Raw genomic sequence first — 27139 nt, 5'->3', positions numbered from 1 at the left:
TGGAAACTTTACTAAATGATGAATGGGCTGAGACTGCAAAAGAAAATCTTTTAGAATAGAGTTTGATATTTAGTGATCGCATCATTAAGATTACTAATTATATTGCCAATCTTATCATTATGCCAACACCTGGTTATCATGTTACCTGTCTTACCTTAAACCAAGTGTGCAGTGAATAATATGAAACATAACACATATGATAATAACTAATTAGTCCAGTAACATGATGTACAGTCAGAAACCTTTTGTCCGAGGTGTATTTTTGAGTTTTGTTCCTACCACAGCTTTGTCCAGTGTGATATATGCTGACTTCACTGTGCTCGATTCTTCAGGCTGGGATTTTATGTCACGATCCTGGGTCTTATGACCCAGTGTTTTGAGTTTTAGTTCATTTTGATGTTTATAGTATGTTTAAGCTCATTAGGTCTCCTATGTTCATTTGCTTATTAGTTCCCCCTTGTGTTTCCAACCCATGTTAAGTCTCCCTTGCCCTTCGTGTGTTTCATGTCTGTGTCTTACGTTGTCAAGTTCTGGTTGTCATGTCTGCTTCTCATTATGTTTCCAATTTTATTTTGAAGAGATCTCGTGTTTTTATATTATGGATTATGTTTTGAGTCCTTTGTTGTACTGTTTCTTGTTTCCCTAGGTCTCAGTTATGGTTATCATAGGTTTAGTTCTTTGGCTTTGTAATATGGCTTCCCTGTGTTCCATGTTGTGTCTACTGTGACGTTTTTGTACCATGTTTCAGGTTCCTATGTTCTGTCTCCCCAGTTGCTGTTAAGTTTACATGTCTAGAGTTCAGTCAGTGTGTTTCCTGTTTTACTTTGAAGGTCCGTGTCTCATGTCAATGTTTCTAGTTTTGCTTCCCTTGTCTCGTCCAGCCTGATTACTCCCAGCTGTGCTCTCCTTCTGTGTCTTGTTCCCTCGTTATCCCTCTGTGTATTTGAGCCCGGCCCCTCATGGCTGTGTTTCCCTGTGTGTCAGTTAGCCATGTCCCAGTTTAGTTTTCACCATGCCATTCTGCAATAAAGCAGCTTTTTGAGTTTAATTTCGTTGTCGTGAGTTTTGCGTTTGGGTCCTTCTCCTGCCTGTACACAGCCGAAACATGACATTTTACTCCATTTGAAGTATTTGTTCATTATTTCATTGGAAATTTTAGCTGGTTAAATGACCTTGCACTGCAGTTTCTTGTTTCAGAGGGTGAGTATTCCTCAGTTTAGGTGTAGAAAAGGAGAAAGAGACAGCGACTAAAATTTAAGCTGTTGTAACTGTATGTAAGGACAGCGCTCTCACTGATATATGAATATGCTAGATTTCTCTTTGTCTATTTTTTATCATTTCAGTCCTATAAGTGAATTTCTACAAATCTGACTTGAATCATAACCTCATCTCAGAGTTGAACAGATTAGATGTCAGTGTTGATAGTCAGAGGCCTCAAAAACAACAAAAATAAACTGATAACATCTACATAAATTCCTTCAGAGTCTTCAGTAAATATATTAATCTATAGAAATGTGGATGCAAACTTCAGCTTGACAGGATGACATACAACACAATTTTCTGCAGAAGCATGGGACTGCATGTCAGCTGTGTTTTGTGAGTTAAACACACTTAACTTTGATAGTGTTGCCAAATTGGCCAAACTGTGACTGTGTACAAATAAAATAAAACAGCTTGTGTAGATAACTACTGACTCAAGCTTGATTCTTTCTACTTTGAATATAATCTATACACAGATAGCAAATCAGCAAATGAAGTCAATGTTTCAATCCTGCATATACTGCGTTGTGAAAAAAACCCTTTCTGATTTCTTTCTTTGTTTTCTTGCATATTTGTCACACTTACATGATTCAGATTTTCAAATAAATTTTAATACTAGACAGAAATAATAAAACGAACTAAAATAATTCTTTACAGTATTGCTTTGTCTTGATACGTGCTCAATCATCCAGGTAAGTAAATCCCAAAAGGTTGATTGTGTTCATCTGGCCGTAGTGTTTTCAGTGGGAGAAACGTTTCGACTTCTTCAGTCTCAGCTAACTGCAGGTTTCCCCAATCATATAAACAGGACATTTGCATGACTGAAACCAGCTCAGCTCAGTGGACCAACACCTCAAATTCACCAGGGAGGATATGAAAAGTGGCAGGTTGGCTTCCATAGAAGCAGAAATTGGGGACATTTAAAAATTGATGTGTACCGTAAACCTACGCATACGGATCAGTATTTAAGGTTTGACTCTCATCATCCACTGGAGCATAAACTGGGTGTCATCAGGACGCTACAACACAGAGCGAACACCAGAAGAACATCACATCAAGAAGGCCCTGAGTAAATGTGGTTATCCCAGCTGGACATTTGTCAAAGCTGGGAAGGTGCCTAAAGAAAGCTCCAGCCGATCCAGGGGAGAAGGACAACCGCTGCGAAAACTAGTAGTGAACCTGTACGTGTCAGGAATATTGGAACAGTTGAGACACATTTTTTTCTAAACACCGCATCTCCGTGGCTTTTAAACCCCAAATCCTTGGTGTAACTCCGAAATGACAACACAGGCACGGCTTCTTCAAGACGGGCGCTTCGCTGCATTTATTGAACGCCGTGAAAACTACAAACATAAAACACAAAGACTTTAAGCGCTTCAGTCTATCAAAATTAACACTTGTGCTTTAACAACGAAAATTACCTCGTGGCCGCCTGCCACTTCGGAGGTCCTAGAAGAATAGCTTTACAGTCTTGTGCATTCTAAATTAAAACATAAAATAATTAGAACACCATACATTACAAATTTTTACAATATCACAATACAGTTATGGCAAATGACAAATACCTTGTACCGCTGGTAGACTAACCAGGCCTTTGCAGATAGCTCGCTGGACTCCTTAGCGTGATTATTAAACGTGGGCTCACAGCCAATACTATCACGCCCAAACCTCGCGATAATAGCGGTGTAACAAAACTTGTTCTTTCTGACAAGATAAACACACCCTTACAATATTGGCCACAGAAACGTACAAGCAAGAACATTTTAACTGCTGGAACCATCTATTAAACTTCTTTATACATAAGCCATTTCTGTGACACTTACACTTGGGGCTCCACCCCAAGGATCGGGTCCCCCGACACAAACATAGTAACATAGTGTACGCTGTTAAGTGCCAGGAGGATTGCCAGGATTTATACATCGGGGAAACCAAACAATCTCTGGTGAAGCGGATGGCACAACACAGAAGAGCAACCTCGTCAGGCCAGGACTCCGCAGTTTATGTACACCTACAGGCCACATGACACTCTTTCAATGATGAGGATGTACACATCCTGGACAGGGAGGAATGCTGGTTTGAGTCAAGGAGGCCATTTACGTGAAAAGGGAAAGACCATCTCTGAATCGAGGAGGGGGCCTAAGGGTACATCTATCACCATCTGACAATGCTGTGATTGCAGCCATTCCCCAACTCTCTGTGAATGGGACTCATGGCCATTAATCAATGATCAGTTTAACTTGATCAGTGGTTGTTGATCAGTGGTTATGACAATTTGCATGTTATTGATCAAGGACCTGACCTCACAGCCCATTGTACCATCTTTTGGAATTTACAGTACTGATTTGATTCAGCTAAACTGGACACTTTTTGCACATGAATGGTCTGTTGGACTATTTTAGGTTATACCAAAGCATCTCATCATTGTTTTAAACCCCAAAATAGCATATATCAATAAATCAGAATCATTTGGAACCAACAGTCTTTCTGCAGTTTCCATATAATCTAATATCCCCCTATATGCTAGCATGTTTACATTCAGGTAACCATGTTGTAAGAGACAGGCCTGAACGTTTAAGGCAACAAAGTGTGACTGCAGAAAATTAAATAATAAGTTCTGAGGTCGTCAGAAGACGCAATAAGAGGCACAGCTTTCCAAAGTCAGAGTGATTAAAAATAAATAGAAAAAATAAAAAACAGCAAACACTGTGGCTCAAGTAAAAAAAAAAAAAATCAAAGTTGATATGAAAAAGACTAACAGACAAAAGAGGAAAACAGCTGGAAGTCAAGAGCCAAATTCTCCCTGTAAAGAACATAAATCCATTTTCTTCAACATCTATGGGATAGTGCCAAGAAATTATAATATAGGTGACAACATCTAATAATGACAGAAGGATTTTTTTGTTCAATTATTAACACAGTTAAGATATGATATGATGAGATAAGGGATAGTGTTTTTAATATAAATTAAAAAGGTTAAAGCTCACACCTTTACCTTTAGTATTTATTTATTTATTTAAATTCAAATTTTAATTAATTAGTCTTAGCAGTGAGTCATGGAGTTCCACAGGGTTCTGTGCTGGGACCAACATCTTTCTTACTGTACATGTTTCTCTTAGGCAGTTAGTAGAACGTTTTATAACTAGAACACACAGAAGACATTTCCCCTGGTATGCAGATGAGTTATACTGAAGCCAGATGGCACAAATCAGTTAAACTATATTCATGGTAGGACATTCAAATTCACTCACTTGTAGTCATTCCCAGTACTCACTTGTGCCTCCCCTTCCTCTTGGGCACAAGTAGCCTTGCCTAAAAACCCCATCTTTGTAAACTACCATCTCTGACTGTCTGTTGCGTCGTGTCACCACATCCTATAGGGACACATCTCTTATTAATAAAATCAGGGGAAATTGACCTTAATCTCGTCATTCTGCATTTTTGAGTCACCTGTTCTTGTTGAGTTTAAAACACATCCCATGTCAGGATGATGATTTCTAACTTCCAACTCTTAGATAAGTGTAATCCCCTATTATCAGGATTAAAATCTCTATCATTGGGTTTTTATGTGTAATATTTTTTTCTTGCTGCAAGGTCTCATCTTATCTTTAGATATTTACTTTCATAGTTGCAATATATAATTAAAATTAAACAGAATTAAATTAATGTGCAACCACGAAAGAACTGGGTGAGACAAATGTCTCTGACAGTACAGTGCTCCAACGGGTGTGAGTCCCAACTTGGCTGGTAGTTGGGGGCGGGGGCTGGTGGGCTGTTTAATGGCGTTCTGTGTAGAGCTGCTGGTGGCACCTGGTTTGCACAGAGGAGATTACTAAAATGTGTGTGTGTGTGTGTGTGTGTGTGTGTGTGTGTGTGTGTGTGTGTGTGTGTGTGTGTGCAGGGTGAGTGATTGGTCCTGACAGCAGTCTCTGTATTGCTGGCTGGCCTGCAGATTTAGCCGACCTGTTTTAGACACTCTAATCTGGATTAACTGCAGCAGTGTGTCAGTTGGGACGAGGACCGGAGCCTCCCCCACCCCCTGCCCCTTCACCTGCTTTTCCTCTCACTTCCCCTCCATCCACCCATCCATCTGTATGTGGGTCTTTTCTCCCCGTCTTCCATCCACCTGGATACCTGGTCTCTGTCTTCTTTACCATCTTTCTGAGCTTTAAGGCCTCGTTCAGCACACAAATCAGAAAATGTTCAGTTTCATATATAGACGTTGGCTCACTTGATTCACTCTGAAAATGTCTCTGTAAGTCCTGTCTTGGGGGGAAGGGTAGGGATTAAACCAGCTCAGTCCTCTTCCCTATTTCCCTATTTGTTGTTGCAGCCGTAGGAAGAGCTGTCCCACTGATGAACAGAGAGCACATTGCAATCATCAAGCGGGCAGTGTTTGAACACCACTTCTATTTTAAACAAACATAAATCAGTCCGAAAAGATTAGCAGTGTTTAATAAAAAGAACATCACTATTCAACAACACCAACACCCTAAAAGAAAATAAAACAGAACGATTACATAGCTAAAAGTAAAACATTACTCTTTAATAAGTCATGATTTAACAATCTAATAAAACAACAACAAAGCTCGTCGAGGCCAGAACCCTATAAGCCTGTAAAGGTGCCTGTCAGTCACACATGTACAGTATGATACACTCACTCCTGAGGATGATTCTTTCATCACTGGCAACAACCTGCTCCACAAGAACAGTTTGGGACTAACGCGACCCCAACTGTGTGTTTTTAATCCATTCCCATGTAAACCCAAGGTGCCTCCTTCAGGTGCAGCAGCTCTGAGTTCTCTGTTGTGCGCTCTCTCCTCTCCTTCCAGTGCATCTTCTTCTCTTACCTTTTTTGGTTAAGTTTACCTGCTGACCCATCCAATTCACACCCCTGCAGTGCTGCTGCTGTTGTTCCATCCCGCACCGCCACTGAACGGATTGCTCTGTCTTTCCTCTCTTTATCTGGAGATAAGATACTTACTTTTGAGATAAAGCATATTATGATAAATCAAATGAGCTTTATTGCTTTTGTGCATCTGGGTGTTTGTGTGTGTGCGTGTGCGTGTGTGTGTGTGTGTGTGTGTGTTAATACAGCTGCTTTGCAGATAGATATAATCTGTGAATCCATGAAGTGTTGCAGATGTGCCCCAGGTTCACTGATCAGGGAGGGAAAATGACTGAGCATGATCTGTGGGAACTAACTTCTTGTAGGCATCATAGTTTTTATTCTAGAAATTATTTTTTATTTTGATAAACTACACAGGTTAGGATTGTGGACTGTATGTTTAAAATATACAATCAGACTGAAAATTATATATTTAATATGGTAGATTAGAAGTTTGGGGGAGATATCTATATTATTTATACTTGGAGGACTTTCTTTGTATGTATTCAGGTTAGAATAAATTGTTCAGGCAAAGTATTGCGCGTGCCTGCCTCTGTGCGTGCGTGTGTGTGTGGGGGGGAGGGGTTTGTTGGAGACACTTGCTCCCTCTAATTAGCAGTCTGCGCCGGTAAAGAAACTCAGTAGAGCAACCTCACCAAGGCGCAAAGGCATCCGAAGGCCACTTCACCTGTGTGACTTTGACTGTGTGAAGTTGGACAGAGAGGCGGTCCGGATGCTCGCTGCTCTGCGGTGTGCTGCCCAGCTTAGCTGACAGTCGGTTACAGCTGAAAGAGCAGTTTAAGAAAAAAGGAAAGAGAAAGAAGAAAAAAGCACTTTGACGCTTGTCTTGTGAACTCCTGCGCGCCCCGCTTATCCGTTCAGCGCCTGGCCTCGGACGCACCGACTTGTTGCCCCGGCTGAGCTCTGAGGGGGCCACGGCTGCTGCGTTGCGTGTCCGACCTACAAGTCAGCGAGAGGACTTAAAAGGCTGCTGTAAGGATGATGTCCTACATAAAGCAACCCCATTACACCATGAACGGGTTAAACGTGCCTGCCCCTGGAATGGATGTGCTTCATACAACCGTCGCTTATCCACGTAAGTTTGAACTTTTATAGGAAAAAACAAAAAATACGCATTTCTGTCCTCACAGTTTCTAGAATCACGTTTGTCAGAAGGGTGCGTAAAACGCGCAGGTTTCGATGCTTTAGCAAACGAAAACATTCTTTTCTGTTAGTGACCGATGCTGAATATAGTCTCTAATTATTACGCTGGACTGAATAAAATTGAATATTTCGGAAGAACTCTGTAGTAAGAGATATTTTGTCCGTCGGCCTTTAAACTTCCACATTATGCGGCTCTGTGGATAAATTTATACGTGAGATTTATTTTTTAATTAAATGGAAAACTATTAGTTCTGAATTCAGATGAACATAGATTGTTGTTGTTACCGTTTTGTTAACTTTTCTTAGCGGCTTCATTAACGCTCAGATTGGTATTTTATATATTAGAAATTCTAATATATAAAATATTTGTAATAATTCTTGTTCTTCTGCAAATACAACAAGGCAGTTGGCTCTATGCACCATGAAGGGTAGACTCACAGTACTTTTAATGGAAATCCTATTTTATGAAATAAAAAGTCGCCGTTTCTGCTTTTCAAAGTAAAGGGAACTCCTCTAACAACCTCTGACTATGATACTTCATTTTGAGACTTATTCTATTTATTTTTTGTCTTTTTCGTGGGGAAAACATATTAACAACTGGCATGGCATAATACTGAGATATTTCTATTAATACTTTTTAGTATTTGTTGTCATCCACGCACATAGCTGGAAAATAAAACTGTCCAAAGAATCACTTGAGCGCTTGTTGTGTTCTTTTTCTACAAAGATGATTCAAATCACTCACATAAAAACTCATAATTCATGCCGCCCCTCTGTTGATGTTAGCATGATAATCCCCTCTCTATGTCATTTCTTTCAGCCACTCCCAGGAAGCAGCGCAGGGAGCGCACCACCTTCACCCGCACACAGCTGGACATCCTGGAGGCGCTCTTCTCAAAGACCCGCTACCCAGACATCTTCATGAGGGAGGAGGTGGCCCTCAAGATCAACCTGCCTGAGTCACGTGTCCAGGTACTGGAGAAGTAGGCTACTGCCAAGATGGAGGCCACTGTGTTCAGGCCTTGTGCGTTCCTCATAGTGTGCTGTGTTATGAACTTCTGCATAGAAGTCTATGTCTATGCCTCTGTAACCCAAACCTCTGATTATTAATACGTTATGACATGTCTGCATGACTGGTAACATGTTGAATCTATTTTGTTTTGGTGACCTCAGGTTTGGTTTAAAAACCGCCGTGCCAAGTGCCGCCAGCAGCAGCAGCAGAGCAGTGGCCAGTCCAAGCCCCGGCCTCCCAAAAAGAAGGCCTCGCCAGCGCAGGAGCCTAGCGCTCCTGATCCCGTTCCTAACCCATCTGGCTCATTCAGCCCCTCCTCAGCCCATTCTGGCCCCAGCCTGGCCCCGAGCTCCAGCACCGGAAACACTGCCGTGTCCATTTGGAGCCCAGCCATCTCACCCCTGCCAGACCCCTTGGCCTCCTCCTCGGCGCCCTGCATGCAGCGGCCCTCACCTTACCCTATGAGCTATGGCCAGCCGTCAGCCTACACCCAGGGCTATGCTAGCACAACCTCCTACTTCACTGGCCTGGACTGCAGCGCCTATCTGTCCCCCATGCATTCACAGTTGTCAGGCACCGGAGGTGCTCTCAGCCCCATTGCTGTGCCCTCTATGGGGGGCTCCTTAAGCCAGTCCCCAGCATCTCTGTCTTCACAGGGCTACAGCACTGCCTCTTCCCTGGGCTTCACCTCTGTCGACTGCCTGGACTACAAGGACCAGCAGGCCTGGAAGCTGGGCTTCACCACAATGGATTGCCTGGATCACAAGGACCAAAACTCCTGGAAGTTCCAGGTTCTCTAGAAAGGGTGTCAACATGCCACGTGCATCAGTGAATCCCATGTAAGATAGGGCAAAGCAGTTCTCCCAGAGGACTTAACATTGATTTCTCAGTTTGTCATTTGTAAGATTTTCTGTAGGAAATGCATTTGATTTAAAAGGTTTGGAGATGAACAAATGAATGAGTGTCATCGATGCTGCCTGACTGCAAATCATGTCTGTTTTCTTCTTCGTGTTATCTTAAATAAGAGAACAAACGCCTTTAAACAGTTTGAAGGAAAAGACTGGAGAAACAACACAAGCTATCTCTTTCTCTCGCACACACACACACACACACACACACACACACACACACACACACTTTGTGTTCCATTTGCATAGAGTGAAAGGAGAGCTTTTTGTCCTGGAGGAGCTCCTGTAGGTCCTCCTTCAGGGTTACGTTATTTTGAGCTATTTATTATTATTAATATTATTATTTGAAGTTCCATTTGAATATCTAATTTGACTGCATTTAGATCTTTTTTAGCTTTCGTGTTAAGTATTACAGTGTTCACCTTTAGTGTCATCATCCTGATCTGTTTGATGGAGAAAAAAATAGATTTTCTGTTTTAAATGTGACACATTAAAGTGATCTATTCTTTACATGTTTACACACTGATGATCTTTGGGATGAGTTCCAGTTTGAAAGTGTAGCTTTAGCGGATTTGGAAGTCACAGTTAGGGGTCAGTGTGAAGTGGACGTTGGATGTAAAGTGGCCATGTTGTAGCAGTGGGCTCTGGAGCCGCCATGTTTGTCATAAGGCCTGCATGGCTCTCACTGTTCCATCTTGGTTATTTTAGCTTATCTGATTCTGGGAGTGTTCCAATCCTCTTAGAATCCCTTCAGCAATGCCCTAAGTGAATTAGTTAGGATTATTGCCCTACCTCCCTCTGTCTGTCACCTACCTCAGCCTCTTCTTCCACTTCCATTCCCCTCTTTCTCCTGTTTCCCTCCATCTTTTCTGTCTATTCTCTCCCATCAGCTTTGCAGTATTACTTTTTCCTCCACCTCTGGCTCTTAAAGCCTTTTCAGTTTAGCTGCATCTCTGTTGTCATGCACATCTCCCAAAAACAGCTGTCTCACTGACCACAGTGCAGTTTAATAAAGTGCTTTTTGCTTACAGTTGTTTCATTAATTGTGTTAGCTCACTATCAGCTGAGCGGTTCCACTTATTTCACCGCTCCTCTGACAGTCCCAACATGATTACTGCAACACCAACTTACTGCTGACATCACATAGGAGCAGTTTGTGTGTTGCAGTAGGTTTGGTCAAATGTTTTAAATAAATTCCACGTTTTTACCCAAAAATGGAACAGTTTGCCATTTAAGCTGAGTATCACAAAAACTGTTCATGTCAGCCACACTAGCATAAAAGGTTTGATGACACATTTCTGATGCCATTCTGATATTTACAGTAATAAGTAATACCAGTTTTTGTTGCCATGCAAATGGTCTGATCACAGCCCTTGACTATGAAAATGTAGCGCAGCGAGAGTAGTGAGCGGGTAGCAACGGACATTTCAAAGCATTTTTCTGCACTCGACACTGACCTAATCCCACTCTGTGCTCTGCTTAATCCCTCTGCCCTCCCTCTCTGTGGTGCAATTGGTTAATCCCTGCATCTGTATGCCCTGATTGGTTAACCTCTCTTGGATGGAGCAGTGCACTTGTAATCTCCCCCCTCAGCACAGAGTGTTTCAGACAGACATTTGCGCTGTAATCCCACAGAGGAGCAGATGTGATGGGGGATGGACGGCACTGAGCAGACCTTGAGGAAGGTGAATACGGGAAAGCTAAAACACCACAGACAGACTGCGAAGGAAAGCTTCAGGCTCTGAAGAAGAAAGAAACCTAATCAAGAAGTTCAAGTGTTATTACAAGTAAACGTTACAGGTTAAAAACATAACAGAAACTAAATGTTAAATATCTAGAGCCTAGAGGTCAGCCGAATGTACCTTCATTTCCAGTTGGTGCGCGGACTAAACTAGGCTTAACTCGGTTGTTTTAATAGAGTGGAGAAAATACAACACAGCTAAAAGTAAAAAACAAAAATAAAGATGATGATTATTAATATCATTATTATTTTATATCCGACGTTTTTTAACTTCAAAACAGAGGTCAGATTAAAAAACATCTCCATGGTTTTATCAGGTGTCTTTAGTCCATGAACCAAGCTCACTGTGGGCAGAGGTGATATAAGAAACTCTACTCATAACCAACACATCAGATTTGTTTTCAGGGAAGTTTATAAAATGTTGGCATCACTCAAGAATTTAAGATAATCGATGTTGCTTTTGGATAGCAGTGAGGACTCTAACGGTGTCATTTCCATAGCATTGGTGGGGAACACTATCAAAGATCACATTTTTCCTGGCCAAAATATATTTCAAATATATGGTAAATATATGTTGTATTTGTGATGCTCAAAAATATATATTTTTGAAATTGAAAATATATTTTTTTCAAACCAAAATGCATTTCAAAAGATATTTCAGAGTGAAGAAAACACATTTCCAACCTTACAGTAAAATGTATATCAAAGTATCCTTTATTGAAAATGTATTTAGTGCAATAATGATGATGATAATAATAATAATAATAATACTAAAAGTAACAACATGTTTTATGTTCATCTGCAAAAAACAGTTGGATTAAAAAAAAAAAGAATCAAAGGTTTAGCAAGAATTAGGTTGTTTATTCATTTGCTTACAGTATTTCACATTACACAATATCTCACTATAATGTAGCGTTCACTTGACTTTGAAATTATCTGTCAGTGATACAGTAAACAAGATACAACAACTGCTATGTACGCTTTAGTTTGTGACAATATATACAACATAGTACTTAAAGGAACACACTCCACTTTATTTTGGAAATAGGCTCATTCTCCATCTCCCTCAGAGTTAAAAATGCAGCGTCTTCTTTCTAGATCCGTACGTTAATAGGGCTCTGGAGCGTGATCTTACTGGATGGGCGTAGCCAGGATTTTTGGTTGAGGCGCCATATTAGCAGGCCAAACAAATGCTTGCTGTGTGGTCGGTTGTAATGTTAGATTGCACTACCGGCAAGGGAATAAGCTTGAAAACAGGCTCTCTTTTCATTGTTTCCTCACCTGGAAGCATCATGAGGGAGCTTATGTGTTGGATGTTACCAAAAGAAGGCGTCTAGCCTGGATAGCAGCTGTGAGACGAGCTGATATTCAGATCTCTACCATCCACAGATATCTGTTGGTGTGTTTCAGTAGTTTCATTCTGGTAAGGTCTAAATAAGTTCATATTACTCTTTTTATTTTCAATGCGCTCTGAGGTCATAGCAAATTAGAACGAACATGCAGAACTACCTTTATTTATAAAGTTGCTAATTATTTGGCATTATTGCAGGCAAACCAGCCTATGAAATGAATGAAACAAATCCTGACTGGGTTCCAACACTACACATGGGGCACTACGAAATCTTTGTACATGCTACATACCATGCTACATACATACTACATGCTACATACCACCATGCCAATCAGATTACTTCTTCCATGTGAGGGTGAAAAGGTGACCCTCCTGGATAAGATGGCAAAGGTTTGCTGCGTTTTGGTGAACATGTGCCCCAGTGTGTTAGTAAAACCAGGGAAAATGCTCTTGTTAAATACTCTTAAAAGTCTTGTGCTGTTTATGCAGTGATACATTTTCAAAAGTGACAGTAAATTACAGAATTACAGAAATTGGGTGATATTATATAAATGCTGTCATGATTTTATGTAAACATTTTGTCATTTGTAAACTATACATGACATTGACTCTACATTGTAACTGATGTGATGTTCTATAAAGTGGTTTTAATTAAAAATAGGTAAACATTTGTTTGTTTCTTTATTCAACTTTTGAACAGTGGTAATTAGTAAGTACATAATCAGTAAATGCAAATTATTTACAGGCCCCCCTAAATTAAAACATTATGGGCTATTCAGAACAGAACTATGCTTGGAAAAATATTTTTCCCATCAGTTGATCCAACTCCTCCACAGTAGCAGGTGGAATTTTTCTGTTTGGAGGACGGCTTCTTTTACCTGTCACTACAGATGGTCTGTTTATGTTTTGATTGAGAGCCTTTTTTTGGGCAGCTGAAGAGGAGAAGTCTATCTTATGGCCAACCTCTGGCTGTATCTTGGTCATATTACCCAGCAAAATCAAGTATGCAGGTTCATCTGTAACAGTCCTTGTGCCACAGATCCACACTGTTGCTTCTACTTTAAACAGAAGAGCAGAGACATGGGTGCAGGTCTCCGCGACTCTGGCCATACAGCTGCAGTGGGCGGCTTCAACCTTCCCTGTGATGCTCACAATGACCCATGGCTGCAATGCTGGTTGATTCAGTCTTTGAGAGTGCAGTACCTGAAACACACACAGGCAAAGTTCAAGACACGAACTTTAATAAGCCAATAAGCTGACACAAATGTGTTGTGTCTACGTTCAAATACATTAATCATAAATGTAACAACTAAAGTGTTTTTATGTATCCATATATAGAAAGCTGCATGTTATATTTTAAATCTGCATGTTTCTTTTTAGAAACCTATCAGCAAAAAACTTAAGTATGTAATGCAAGGATGTAATCACTTTCAAGAGTGAGAAAGCATAAAGTTCGACTTTAAGTGACAATTGTGGACACTTAATATGATAAGGCGATTCTGCAGGTCATTAATCAATGTATAAAACTAAAATAAAATGTGTCACTAAAATGTATTTAGTGACACAGCACACAAACACGGAAGCAAGATGTGTAATTAGGATTATTTATAATAAATATGAATTAATTAGTGTAATTTCATTAACCATAGAGAATAACTAAATCCTTCAGGACAATGTCACATCAGTGCACTGAACTCACTATGGCATCCATCTAACAGAGCTTCCACATGTTCTCACTGTAATTTCCCCTCATGAATGAATTTATGCTGCACTAATCTGAATGTTCGGAGGGAAATCAAACGCATTTTACTCGTAGTACTCAAGATGACTTCACTTGGTTTGAATGACGGCGTACTCACAATTGCACCCAGTCCTTGGTGAATTGGATGTGCGCCTCCAGAGATTTATGACGGCGAAATTGGTGCGCCGTGTATGCGCTGACTTTACAGACAAGGTACGAGAACAGATCATGCTAAGTCAACAGCGGTTTGGTCTTCAGGGTTTCTACTAGCGGACGAACTCTCCTTTCCAGCACCCTGGCATAGACTTTCCCAGGGAGGCTGAGGAGTGTGATCCCCCTTTAGTTGGAACACACCCTCCGGTCCCCCTTCTTAAAGATGGGGACCACCTCCCCGGTCTGCCAGTGCACAGTGATTTTAAAAATAAAGATAAAATGAAAAGTAATTAATAAAAAGTAAATATTTAAACATTCCTACAAATGTGCAATGAACGTGTAAAAATTCTGTTTAGTAGTTGTTGCTGTTTCTTTCTTTCTTTCTTTCTTTTTCTTTTTTCTTTTTGAAAAATAACGACGTCTCTGAGGCGCGAATTACTACGTGAAAAATGGCGTCATCTTGTGGCCCCTTTCTGTCACTATAATTCATTCAAGGCTTTGTGGGAAATGCTTCTCCTGTAAAAGTTTCAGTCACCGGCGACATTTTTTCATCAGCAGAACGTTGACCGTCATCACAATGAACCAAATTCGATGACGTCACAAAAGTCAGCTCAAAGCACAACCAATCAAAATCTTGACTTTGATCTGAAAATCCTTAAATAGCCGTTAGTTCGCAGTGTTCCTCACAGCAATCAGTTGCGATTAGTTCACATTTGCTTCGTGTTTTTAAACAGTTTCCTAAAGAGATTTAAACTCTTTTTCAAGGATATTTTAAAAGTTCTGTACCAATCAGCTAAAGTTTGACAGCTGTACCGACCAGTTTCCTCCAGTCTATTAAAGCAGACTGTTTTCAAAAAATGGATAGAGGAGACGGCTCACAAAACCATGACGATGGTGAACAAAACCATGTTGGTGTAGGACTAGCAGTCAATGAGCTGCTTTTGGCACTGCTGCAACAGGGAAATCTTAGAGCAGTTGACAGGATGTTCCCCTGGATTGAAATCAATCAGTTGCGTGGTTTAGTTGATAATCAACTGCCACAACAAGAGGAGGCAGTTGATGTTCCGGTAGGAGGCATCGAAATAAATCCTCCCCAGGAAATAGCAGGACCCTGGGAAAATTTTAGAGCAGAGATGGGAGTAGGCGATGGCATTGAAAGAAATCTACCCCAACAAATAGAACAACCCTTGGTCATTAATGGAGCAGAGATGGGAGTAGGAGATAACATAGAAAGAAATCCACCCCAACAGATAGAACGACCATTGGTCATTAATAGAGCAGAGATGGGAGCAGGAGATTACACAGAAAGAAATCCACCTCTAGAAATAGAACAACCCGTGTACAATAATGTAGCAGAAGAAGATCCAATTATTGATGAAATCAGGTGGTGGGAAGATGAGGGATCTGAGAGCGACACTGAAAGTGTTCCTGATAGTGACACAGATGACGATGGAGACAATGGCCAGGATGCTCCTGTGCTATTGCCCCCCAACCCAGTACCAGGCGGTTCGAGGAGGAGACCAAGGGAGGAGGAGGATGAAGAAGAAGAAGATGGGAGAGCTAGGAAAATGTCTAAACACTGAATTTTGAGCTGAGCTGGACAGTCAGTGTTGCACCCATCTTCCAAAGCTACATGTGTCCTACATCACTCTACGGCCTAGAGCGTCCTGGTGCCACGTGCACTTATGGACACTCTTATGTTCGAACAGGGTTGCTGCTGCTGGTTTGGTCAATATTGTTTGGAGAGAGATCAAACTAACAGCTTTAGAATCAGTGCAAAAAAGACGTAAACACAAAGCGCGGACCCGCCGAAACATCAGAATCAGCGAGCTGTCAGCTTTCAGCCCCGACCGTGTCCGTGCGGTCGGGTGAGAAAGGCCACATCTCACTGATTCTGATCTTCGGGTCGCGCTTTGTGTTTACGTCTTTGTGCAGAAGCCGTGTACCTGCTCTCATTTACTGTTTTAAATGTTTGGTGGTCGTCAAAATTTTGTGACGTTTCACCTGAGATTCTGGAATTTTGGGCAAAATACATTTATATAAAAAAATCGATTCAGGATTTTAATGAATCAATGTCACGTTATCCAATCCAGAATCGATTTTAATCGATGAATCGATTATTAAAACCCACCCCTACTTCCTATCACCATTGTGCTAACGTAATTATACAATAGCATTTACAACACCACCATCTTCAAATAGAAAAACACATTATGGAATGCTATCAGTTGTGTATTGGCCTCCCCAAACCCTGGACCTCAACATTAGTGAATAGTGGGATCATCTTGACAGAGAAGGGAAGGAAAGGCAGCCAACATCCAAAGAAGAGCTTTGAATGCATGTCTTTATCCTGTCTTCCTTCTCACCCCAACCGGTCGCAGCAGATGACCGCCCCTCCCTGAGCCTGGTTCTGCCGGAGGTTTCTTCCTGTTAAAAGGGAGTTTTTCCTTCCCACTGTTGCCAAAGTGCTTGCTCATAGGGGGTCATATTGTTGATTGTTGGGTTTTTCTCTGTATCTATTATTGTACGATCTACTGTACAATATAAAGCTCTGTGAGGCGACTGTTGTTGTGATTTGGTGCAATATAAATAAAATTGAATTGAATTGAATTGAATTGAATTGAATTGAATTGAATTGAATTGAATTGAATTGAACTGAATTGAATGTCCTTCAAGAAGCCTGGAGAACTTTTCCTGAAGACTACTTTCGCTATAATAAAAAAAGGAAAAATTAAAGCAAAGGTAATGACTAGTTTGGGTGTTGTAGTCCTTTAATAATCAAGGAAAAGTAGTAAATCCACAATTTAAATAAAAATTCTTTTATTATAAATAATCCTGGTGTGGATTAGTTACTTACACATCAAACCAATGTTTTACAGGCAGAACATTGCTCATCTGAGTTTTTACAGACCCAGAGTGAAATTCACACAAGTTCAGCTTTCATTACCTGATCAGTGCGCCACTGAAGCAGACCCACTCTGCTCTGTCTTTGAAGATTCACCATGAGAAATTGGCATTCCTTGCTCTAACTGTCCACAATATGAAAGTCACAGGAAAAACCGACATGTCTTTTTTTTATGTTTGTTTGTTTGTTTGTTTTAACCCACTATGGTGCCACTTAAAATCCCTGTGTTTGAACAGTACACTTCAATTCTGCTTTAACAGCAATCCTTGATGTGCAGGGAAACATCAGGGTTAGCAAACTCACAACGCGAGTCTTCTTTCTCTGGGCCACATGTGTAATATTTATGTTTTTGTCCATCGAGCCACTCCATAGAGCTTCACTGCAAGTCATGTTTAATTGCAGCAGAGAATAAACACCAGCCTTCAGACCAGCTGCAAAACAGAAAAATAAACACGTGGACAAAATGCATAAATTTGCTGTAATGTAAGTTAATAAAGTAAGTTACATACTGCAAAAGCCAATAGCTCCTCCAGTCACACAACCACTGTACACAGCGTTCTTCCAGTCAGATATGCCTCTGTGCTGTAAGTGAAAATCAGGTACAAAAAAAGACAGTTATTACAAAACACTTTCAGTTATCACACAGAAAGTGTTTTGTTTTTCATCTGCATGGCAGGAGGTAGTAATGGCAGATAATCAATTAATCATTAATCAGCATATATCTGTAAAAGTATTCTCATATAAATTACCATCACTTTGTTCGGTACTTCTAACGATTTGTTAACCTATCCTTTAACCACTTCTGCAAACAGCCTGTGCCTGACTTTATCATAATACATTACATGGTGACAATTGAACAAAGCATATACAGTGGGGCAAAAAAGTATTTAGTCAGCCACCGATTGTGCAAGTTCCCCCACCTAAAATGATGACAGAGGTCAGTAATTTGCACCAGAGGTACACTTCAACTGTGAGAGACAGAATGTGAAAAAAAAAATCCATGAATCCACATGGTAGGATTTGTAAAGAATTTATTCGTAAATCAGGGTGGAAAATAAGTATTTGGTCACCTCAAACAAGGAAAATCTCTGGCTCTCACTGGCCCCACTGTAATTACAAAAACAGGTAGCAGTGGGAATGTGAGCATGATTTTGGAAGAAATCATAGAATTCTAGGAAAAAAGGATGGAAAAATGTTAGCAGCTGTTTCTGTCTTCATTCCAGCTGTGTCCATTTGTTGGTGACAAATGTTGCTGGATAGTGATGTGGACATAAGCATACCTAACTGAGTGTGTGAGGCAACATTTCCAGCAGTGCTTGCAGTTGTAAAAATACTATATGCAATGCTAGATGAATATTATAACTGTTACTGTTTTAGGAGCAATAGATTATTATTTTTACTCCTGTTTTTTGTTTCCTGATTAAAACTAAATAAAGAAAATGTTGGACTTTGATTTGTGGGGAATATATTGTAGTATTATGGCTAAATATCTATTTTAACGTCCATCCCCCTTAAAAAAATAAGCAAAATGCTCTCATTTTGTCTGTCTATGCTTTAAGAACTGCAATAGTCCTGTATTCCTAGAAATATGAGTATAATATTTTAACTAGGGGCAGCACGCCCATACGGTAAAAGAACTGGCTGAGTAGCAGCATATCACTGAAAATAAAAGCGAACCGAGCCCTGAGGAACGCCACAAAAAACATAGACAACACGGACGCAAGTGTTATCTCTGTCTGCAGAAAAGGTAGCCATTAGCTTACCCAGGGATCTTTTAATTCAAACCCAGGTTTCGAGATGATCCAGAGAGTGTATTGCTCAACGTTTGCGACAGAGTTGCTCAGTTTTAGTGCTTTTAAATGTGCTTTCTCTGTTAAAGCATAATAATGATACTCATAAAATACATTAAGTAAAATGAAACTGAAATCTCTTTCTCCAGTACCTTAGATTTCTTAGATAACCTTTTCAGTAACTGAGGATCTAGTTTTTCTGCATCTATAGATTAGTTTAATTTACTATCATTTACTATATTCTACTATAATAGATTAATTTACTATAATAAACAAATCATTTTATGTTCAGTAATTTTTTTATATTATCATATTCTGAGAAGAAACTTAGTAGAATAAAAATATAATGAAATATGAAGTAGATGAGAATATTTTATTCCAAATACACCAGATATGGGTGGGAAGGAAATAGTAAATGGTCAGGATATACAGTAGAAACATGTGTCGGGAAGCGTGGATTGCATTCCCTCTGTATACATGTAGATTTTCTCCAGTGGAGATTCAAAGAATGAATGTTTACAGCTTCATGCTGACAACAGAGGGACCTGCAGGCGATTCTGCAGGTCATTAATCAATGTATAAAACTAAAATAAAATGTGTCACTAAAATGTATTTAGTGACACAGCACACAAACACGGAAGCAAGATGTGTAATTAGGATTATTTATAATAAATATGAATTAATTAGTGTAATTTCATTAACCATAGAGAATAACTAAATCCTTCAGGACAATGTCACATCAGTGCACTGAACTCACTATGGCATCCATCTAACAGAGCTTCCACATGTTCTCACTGTAATTTCCCCTCATGAATGAATTTATGCTGCACTAATCTGAATGTTCGGAGGGAAATCAAACGCATTTTACTCGTAGTACTCAAGCTGACTTCACTTGGTTTGAATGACGGCGTACTCACAATTGCACCCAGTCCTTGGTGAATTGGATGTGCGCCTCCAGAGATTTATAACGGCGAAACTGGTGCGCCGTGTATGCGCTGACTTTACAGACAAGGTACGAGAACAGATCATGCTAAGTCAACAGCGGTTTGGTCTTCAGGGTTTCTACTAGCGGACGAACTCTCCTTTCCAGCACCCTGGCATAGACTTTCCCAGGGAGGCTGAGGAGTGTGATCCCCCTTTAGTTGGAACACACCCTCCGGTCCCCCTTCTTAAAGATGGGGACCACCTCCCCGGTTTGCCAGTGCACAGTGATTTTAAAAATAAAGATAAAATGAAAAGTAATTAATAAAAAGTAAATATTTAAACATTCCTACAAATGTGCAATGAACGTGTAAAAATTCTGTTTAGTAGTTGTTGCTGTTTCTTTCTTTCTTTCTTTTTCTTTTTTCTTTTTGAAAAATAACGACGTCTCTGAGGCGCGAATTACTACGTGAAAAATGGCGTCATCTTGTGGCCCCTTTCTGTCACTATAATTCATTCAAGGCTTTGTGGGAAATGCTTCTCCTGTAAAAGTTTCAGTCACCGGCGACATTTTTTCATCAGCAGAACGTTGACCGTCATCACAATGAACCAAATTCGATGACGTCACAAAAGTCAGCTCAAAGCACAACCAATCAAAATCTTGACTTTGATCTGAAAGTCCTTAAATAGCCGTTAGTTCGCAGTGTTCCTCACAGCAATCAGTTGCGATTAGTTCACATTTGCTTCGTGTTTTTAAACAGTTTCCTAAAGAGATTTAAACTCTTTTTCAAGGACATTTTAAAAGTTCTGTACCAATCAGCTAAAGTTTGACAGCTGTACCGACCAGTTTCCTCCAGTCTATTAAAGCAGACTGTTTTCAAAAAATGGATAGAGGAGACGGCTCACCAAACCATGACGATGGTGAACAAAACCATGTTGGTGTAGGACTAGCAGTCAATGAGCTGCTTTTGGCACTGCTGCAACAGGGAAATCTTAGAGCAGTTGACAGGATGTTCCCCTGGATTGAAATCAATCAGTTGCGTGGTTTAGTTGATAATCAACTGCCACAACAAGAGGAGGCAGTTGATGTTCCGGTAGGAGGCATCGAAATAAATCCTCCCCAGGAAATAGCAGGACCCTGGGAAAATTTTAGAGCAGAGATGGGAGTAGGCGATGGCATTGAAAGAAATCTACCCCAACAAATAGAACAACCCTTGGTCATTAATGGAGCAGAGATGGGAGTAGGAGATAACATAGAAAGAAATCCACCCCAACAGATAGAACGACCATTGGTCATTAATAGAGCAGAGATGGGAGCAGGAGATTACACAGAAAGAAATCCACCTCTAGAAATAGAACAACCCGTGTACAATAATGTAGCAGAAGAAGATCCAATTATTGATGAAATCAGGTGGTGGGAAGATGAGGGATCTGAGAGCGACACTGAAAGTGTTCCTGATAGTGACACAGATGACGATGGAGACAATGGCCAGGATGCTCCTGTGCTATTGCCCCCCAACCCAGTACCAGGCGGTTCGAGGAGGAGACCAAGGGAGGAGGAGGATGAAGAAGAAGAAGATGGGAGAGCTAGGAAAATGTCTAAACACTGAATTTTGAGCTGAGCTGGACAGTCAATGTTGCACCCATCTTCCAAAGCTACATGTGTCCTACATCACTCTACGGCCTAGAGCGTCCTGGTGCCACGTGCACTTATGGACACTCTTATGTTCGAACAGGGTTGCTGCTGCTGGTTTGGTCAATATTGTTTGGAGAGAGATCAAACTAACAGCTTTAGAATCAGTGCAAAAAAGACGTAAACACAAAGCGCGGACCCGCCGAAACATCAGAATCAGCGAGCTGTCAGCTTTCAGCCCCGACCGTGTCCGTGCGGTCGGGTGAGAAAGGCCACATCTCACTGATTCTGATCTGCGGGTCGCGCTTTGTGTTTACGTCTTTGTGCAGAAGCCGTGTACCTGCTCTCATTTACTGTTTTAAATGTTTGGTGGTCGTCAAAATTTTGTGACGTTTCACCTGAGATTCTGGAATTTTGGGCAAAATACATTTATATAAAAAAATCGATTCAGGATTTTAATGAATCAATGTCACGTTATCCAATCCAGAATCGATTTTAATCGATGAATCGATTATTAAAACCCACCCCTACTTCCTATCACCATTGTGCTAACGTAATTATACAATAGCATTTACAACACCACCATCTTCAAATAGAAAAACACATTATGGAATGCTATCAGTTGTGTATTGGCCTCCCCAAACCCTGGACCTCAACATTAGTGAATAGTGGGATCATCTTGACAGAGAAGGGAAGGAAAGGCAGCCAACATCCAAAGAAGAGCTTTGAATGCATGTCTTTATCCTGTCTTCCTTCTCACCCCAACCGGTCGCAGCAGATGACCGCCCCTCCCTGAGCCTGGTTCTGCCGGAGGTTTCTTCCTGTTAAAAGGGAGTTTTTCCTTCCCACTGTTGCCAAAGTGCTTGCTCATAGGGGGTCATATTGTTGATTGTTGGGTTTTTCTCTGTATCTATTATTGTACGATCTACTGTACAATATAAAGCTCTGTGAGGCGACTGTTGTTGTGATTTGGTGCAATATAAATAAAATTGAATTGAATTGAATTGAATTGAATGTCCTTCAAGAAGCCTGGAGAACTTTTCCTGAAGACTACTTTCGCTATAATAAAAAAAGGAAAAATTAAAGCAAAGGTAATGACTAGTTTGGGTGTTGTAGTCCTTTAATAATCAAGGAAAAGTAGTAAATCCACAATTTAAAAAAAATTTCTTTTATTATAAATAATCCTGGTGTGGATTAGTTACTTACACATCAAACCAATGTTTTACAGGCAGAACATTGCTCATCTGAGTTTTGACCCAGAGTGAAATTCACACAAGTTCAGCTTTCATTACCTGATCAGTGCGCCACTGAAGCAGACCCACTCTGCTCTGTCTTTGAAGATTCACCATGAGAAATTGGCATTCCTTGCTCTAACTGTCCACAATATGAAAGTCACAGGAAAAACCGACATGTCTTTTTTTTATGTTTGTTTGTTTGTTTTAACCCACTATGGTGCCACTTAAAATCCCTGTGTTTGAACAGTACACTTCAATTCTGCTTTAACAGCAATCCTTGATGTGCAGGGAAACATCAGGGTTAGCAAACTCACAACGCGAGTCTTCTTTCTCTGGGCCACATGTGTAATATTTATGTTTTTGTCCATCGAGCCACTCCATAGAGCTTCACTGCAAGTCATGTTTAATTGCAGCAGAGAATAAACACCAGCCTTCAGACCAGCTGCAAAACAGAAAAATAAACACGTGGACAAAATGCATAAATTTGCTGTAATGTAAGTTAATAAAGTAAGTTACATACAAAAGCCAATAGCTCCTCCAGTCACACAACCACTGTACACAGCGTTCTTCCAGTCAGATATGCCTCTGTGCTGTAAGTGAAAATCAGGTACAAAAAAGACAGTTATTACAAAACACTTTCAGTTATCACACAGAAAGTGTTTTGTTTTTCATCTGCATGGCAGGAGGTAGTAATGGCAGATAATCAATTAATCATTAATCAGCATATATCTGTAAAAGTATTCTCATATAAATTACCATCACTTTGTTCGGTACTTCTAACGATTTGTTAACCTATCCTTTAACCACTTCTGCAAACAGCCTGTGCCTGACTTTATCATAATACATTACATGGTGACAATTGAACAAAGCATATGATCTCATGATCATTTTGACCCCACGGGATGAGATCTTGCGTGGAGCCCCAGATCGAGGGAGATTATCAGTGGTCTTGTATGTCTTCCATTTTCTGATGATTGCTCCCACAGTTGATTTTTTCACACCAAGCTGCTTGCCTATTGTAGATTCACTCTTCCCAGTCTGGTGCAGGTCTACAATACTTTTCCTGGTGTCCTTCGAAAGCTCTTTGGTCTTGGCCATGGCGGCGTTTGGAGTCTGACTGTTTGAGGCTGTGGACAGGTGTCTTTTATACAGATGATGAGTTCAAACAGGTGCCATTCATACAGGTAACGAGTGGGGGACAGAAAAGCTTCTTACAGAAGACGTTACAGGTCTGTGAGAGCCAGAGATTTTCCTTGTTTGAGGTGACCAAATACTTATTTTCCACCCTGATTTACGAATCAATTCTTTACAAATCCTACCATGTGGATTCATGGATTTTTTTTTCACATTCTGTCTCTCACAGTTGAAGTGTACCTCTGGTGCAAATTACTGACCTCTGTCATCATTTTAAGTGGGGGAACTTGCACAATCGGTGGCTGACTAAATACTTTTTTGCCCCACTGTAATTACAAAAACAGGTAGCAGTGGGAATGTGAGCATGATTTTGGAAGAAATCATAGAATTCTAGGAAAAAAGGATGGAAAAATGTTAGCAGCTGTTTCTGTCTTCATTCCAGCTGTGTCCATTTGTTGGTGACAAATGTTGCTGGATAGTGATGTGGACATAAGCATACCTAACTGAGTGTGTGAGGCAACATTTCCAGCAGTGCTTGCAGTTGTAAAAATACTATATGCAATGCTAGATGAATATTATAACTGTTACTGTTTTAGGAGCAATAGATTATTATTTTTACTCCTGTTTTTTGTTTCCTGATTAAAACTAAATAAAGAAAATGTTGGACTTTGATTTGTGGGGAATATATTGTAGTGTTATGGCTAAATATCTATTTTAACGTCCATCCCCCTTAAAAAAATAAGCAAAATGCTCTCATTTTGTCTGTCTATGCTTTAAGAACTGCAATAGTCCTGTATTCCTAGAAATATGAGTATAATATTTTAACTAGGGGCAGCACGCCCATACGGTAAAAGAACTGGCTGAGTAGCAGCATATCACTGAAAATAAAAGCGAACCGAGCCCTGAGGAACGCCACAAAAAACATAGACAACACGGACGCAAGTGTTATCTCTGTCTGCAGAAAAGGTAGCCATTAGCTTACCCAGGGATCTTTTAATTCAAACCCAGGTTTCGAGATGATCCAGAGAGTGTATTGCTCAACGTTTGCGACAGAGTTGCTCAGTTTTAGTGCTTTTAAATGTGCTTTCTCTGTTAAAGCATAATAATGATACTCATAAAATACATTAAGTAAAATGAAACTGAAATCTCTTTCTCCAGTACCTTAGATTTCTTAGATAACCTTTTCAGTAACTGAGGATCTAGTTTTTCTGCATCTATAGATTAGTTTAATTTACTATCATTTACTATATTCTACTATAATAGATTAATTTACTATAATAAACAAATCATTTTATGTTCAGTAATTTTTTTATATGATCATATTCTGAGAAGAAACTTAGTAGAATAAAAATATAATGAAATATGAAGTAGATGAGAATATTTTATTCCAAATACACCAGATATGGGTGGGAAGGAAATAGTAAATGGTCAGGATATACAGTAGAAACATGTGTCGGGAAGCGTGGATTGCATTCCCTCTGTATACATGTAGATTTTCTCCAGTGGAGATTCAAAGAATGAATGTTTACAGCTTCATGCTGACAACAGAGGGACCAGGTGTCCTACTTTATGTGGAGCTGCACAGCATTGTCATGTTTTATTGTAAAGTCTGTCTTTTGTGAAATAAAGAAAGGACTCACCCTAACGTTAGAAGCTTTGCAGGTTTCTGTGGAACAAACTAGCACAAACAAACAAAATGCAACAGTTAAAAATATTAACAAAGTAGGTGACACCAGTGGGAGGTAATTCTCAAAGTTTTTGTTTGTATTTTGCCTATTATTTATTTATTTATACACAGGACACATGAATCTCTTATGCGCATCTATACAAGCATTCCCACTGAAACTGAGGAGCAGACAATAAGCAGCTTAAAGAGTTCATTTTTTAATCGAGTAAACTTCAGATTCCTTCTATGCTTGCAGTGGGAAAAAACTGGACTCCATTGAAATAGTTCACAGGCACATTCAGACCTTAACATGCTAAATGCCAAACTGTGACCTGCATAGTTTTGTATGTCCAATAATAACATTTCTTTCACCTCTCACCTGTATTAATTTGCCACACGTGGTGCTTTCTCCCCACTTAGCTCTCCAGGATTTGTTCACCTTACTTGACTCATGAGTGATTTCAGTGGTGAAAATACTTTTATGTAAATACATCATTTTTTACTACACAAAATTCAGTTACTAAATATTTTGCCTGTGAAAACCCTGTCCCCATTAGAGGCTCTGTACGATGTTCTGGCAGCGTTTTTTTCTACTTTTTCTTTGAACATGTGTCACTTATGTTTATGGACTCTTTTACTGACGAGTTTGCTGGCCGTTAAATCCTTATTTGTTTAAGGTCTCCCCCATGTGGAAGTTTGGCTTCTCTGCACTGATAAACAGCACAGCTTTCTGTTCAGATTGAACTGCAGCATACGTAACGCAAACATGACACACAAACTCTCATCCACGTGTTTTAACATCTATTTATTACCACCATAATATGAGAAATTTGGAAAATACAAAGATCAGCTTATTTATACGTCTGAAAATCTCAAGGAATAAGAAAAATATAAAAGAAAAAAGTATGAGGTTATACTGTGCATCCCAAATTTTGATAAGGGACAGATTATATGCTCAGGTGTAGAGAAGCTGCAGGAGACACACAGACCCTAAACATGCAGAGGTTCACTATGTCAATTCATACTGGTGTGACAAGTATAATGCTAATCTGTGGTGACAGAGAGATGGAGGCTGAATGTGACGACTAATCTACAGTGAACAGAAGAGGAGACAGTGAGACCCCGCCCCCTCGTGGCTGCCATTAGAATTGAAGTTTCCTTGGAAAATGGAGAAGCCCTTCCTGATTTTCTGTAACAAATCACTGCAAACAAAAAGACCCTAACTGATAATGTTGATACTATTAATTGCTTTTTACTCCTATTTTGATAACTGTATAAGTGGTAAAGGAGGAGATGCTCCTCTATGAATTAGATGTGTAAAACAAAAATAGACACCATATCCACAACAATAATATTCTTAAGAAACCAAGAGATTTTTGTTTGAGCACAGCTGGTTTGGAAGATCAGTTTTCACAGGAGCACACAAAACAAACGAGCAGGTTTCACAGGTGACGGAGGTGCACTGAAAAGCTACAGCTGCAGAGCAACAGGAGAGTCGGGGTGCAGAAGGACGCACTGAGCAGGAGGATGTTCAGAGGGGGCGGAGGCCTCGGGACTAGTTTTAATAGCACCCTGCTGTGGAAGTTGTGGCTCCCCTTAAGCAGACTAACCCCTCGGCCTTGTCCCTCTGCTTTGGCTCC

General features: G+C 40.1%; 1 protein-coding gene and 3 long non-coding RNA genes across 4 annotated transcripts; 1 reads left to right on the top strand and 3 right to left on the bottom strand.

The window, feature by feature from the left end:
• Positions 1-2560: 2560 nt before the first annotated feature.
• On the bottom strand, positions 2561-3143 carry LOC113030860 (uncharacterized). The gene is made up of 2 exons (XR_003273661.1): positions 2826-3143; positions 2561-2740 (listed from the first exon to the last, which is right to left on the bottom strand). It is a non-coding gene; the product is annotated as an uncharacterized LOC113030860 (long non-coding RNA).
• Positions 3144-6788: 3645 nt separating this feature from the next.
• crx (cone-rod homeobox) lies at positions 6789-10259 on the top strand. Its single transcript, XM_026182958.1, has 3 exons — positions 6789-7241; positions 8130-8281; positions 8483-10259. The coding sequence occupies exons 1-3, from the start codon at positions 7145-7147 to the stop codon at positions 9119-9121; spliced, it is 888 nt and encodes a 295-aa protein (XP_026038743.1). The 5' UTR covers positions 6789-7144; the 3' UTR covers positions 9122-10259.
• Positions 10260-19269: 9010 nt separating this feature from the next.
• On the bottom strand, positions 19270-26919 carry LOC113031112 (uncharacterized). The gene is made up of 2 exons (XR_003273684.1): positions 25388-26919; positions 19270-19455 (listed from the first exon to the last, which is right to left on the bottom strand). It is a non-coding gene; the product is annotated as an uncharacterized LOC113031112 (long non-coding RNA).
• On the bottom strand, positions 22656-23624 carry LOC113031111 (uncharacterized). Its single transcript, XR_003273683.1, has 3 exons — positions 23599-23624; positions 23220-23289; positions 22656-23141 (listed from the first exon to the last, which is right to left on the bottom strand). It is a non-coding gene; the product is annotated as an uncharacterized LOC113031111 (long non-coding RNA).
• Positions 26920-27139: the final 220 nt, after the last annotated feature.

This window comes from Astatotilapia calliptera, chromosome 10 (assembly GCF_900246225.1).
Source record: "Astatotilapia calliptera chromosome 10, fAstCal1.2, whole genome shotgun sequence".
NCBI classification, from domain to species: Eukaryota; Metazoa; Chordata; class Actinopteri; order Cichliformes; family Cichlidae; genus Astatotilapia; species Astatotilapia calliptera.
Note: the sequence above shows the minus strand (reverse complement) of the source record. Positions and strands in the feature narration are given on the sequence as shown.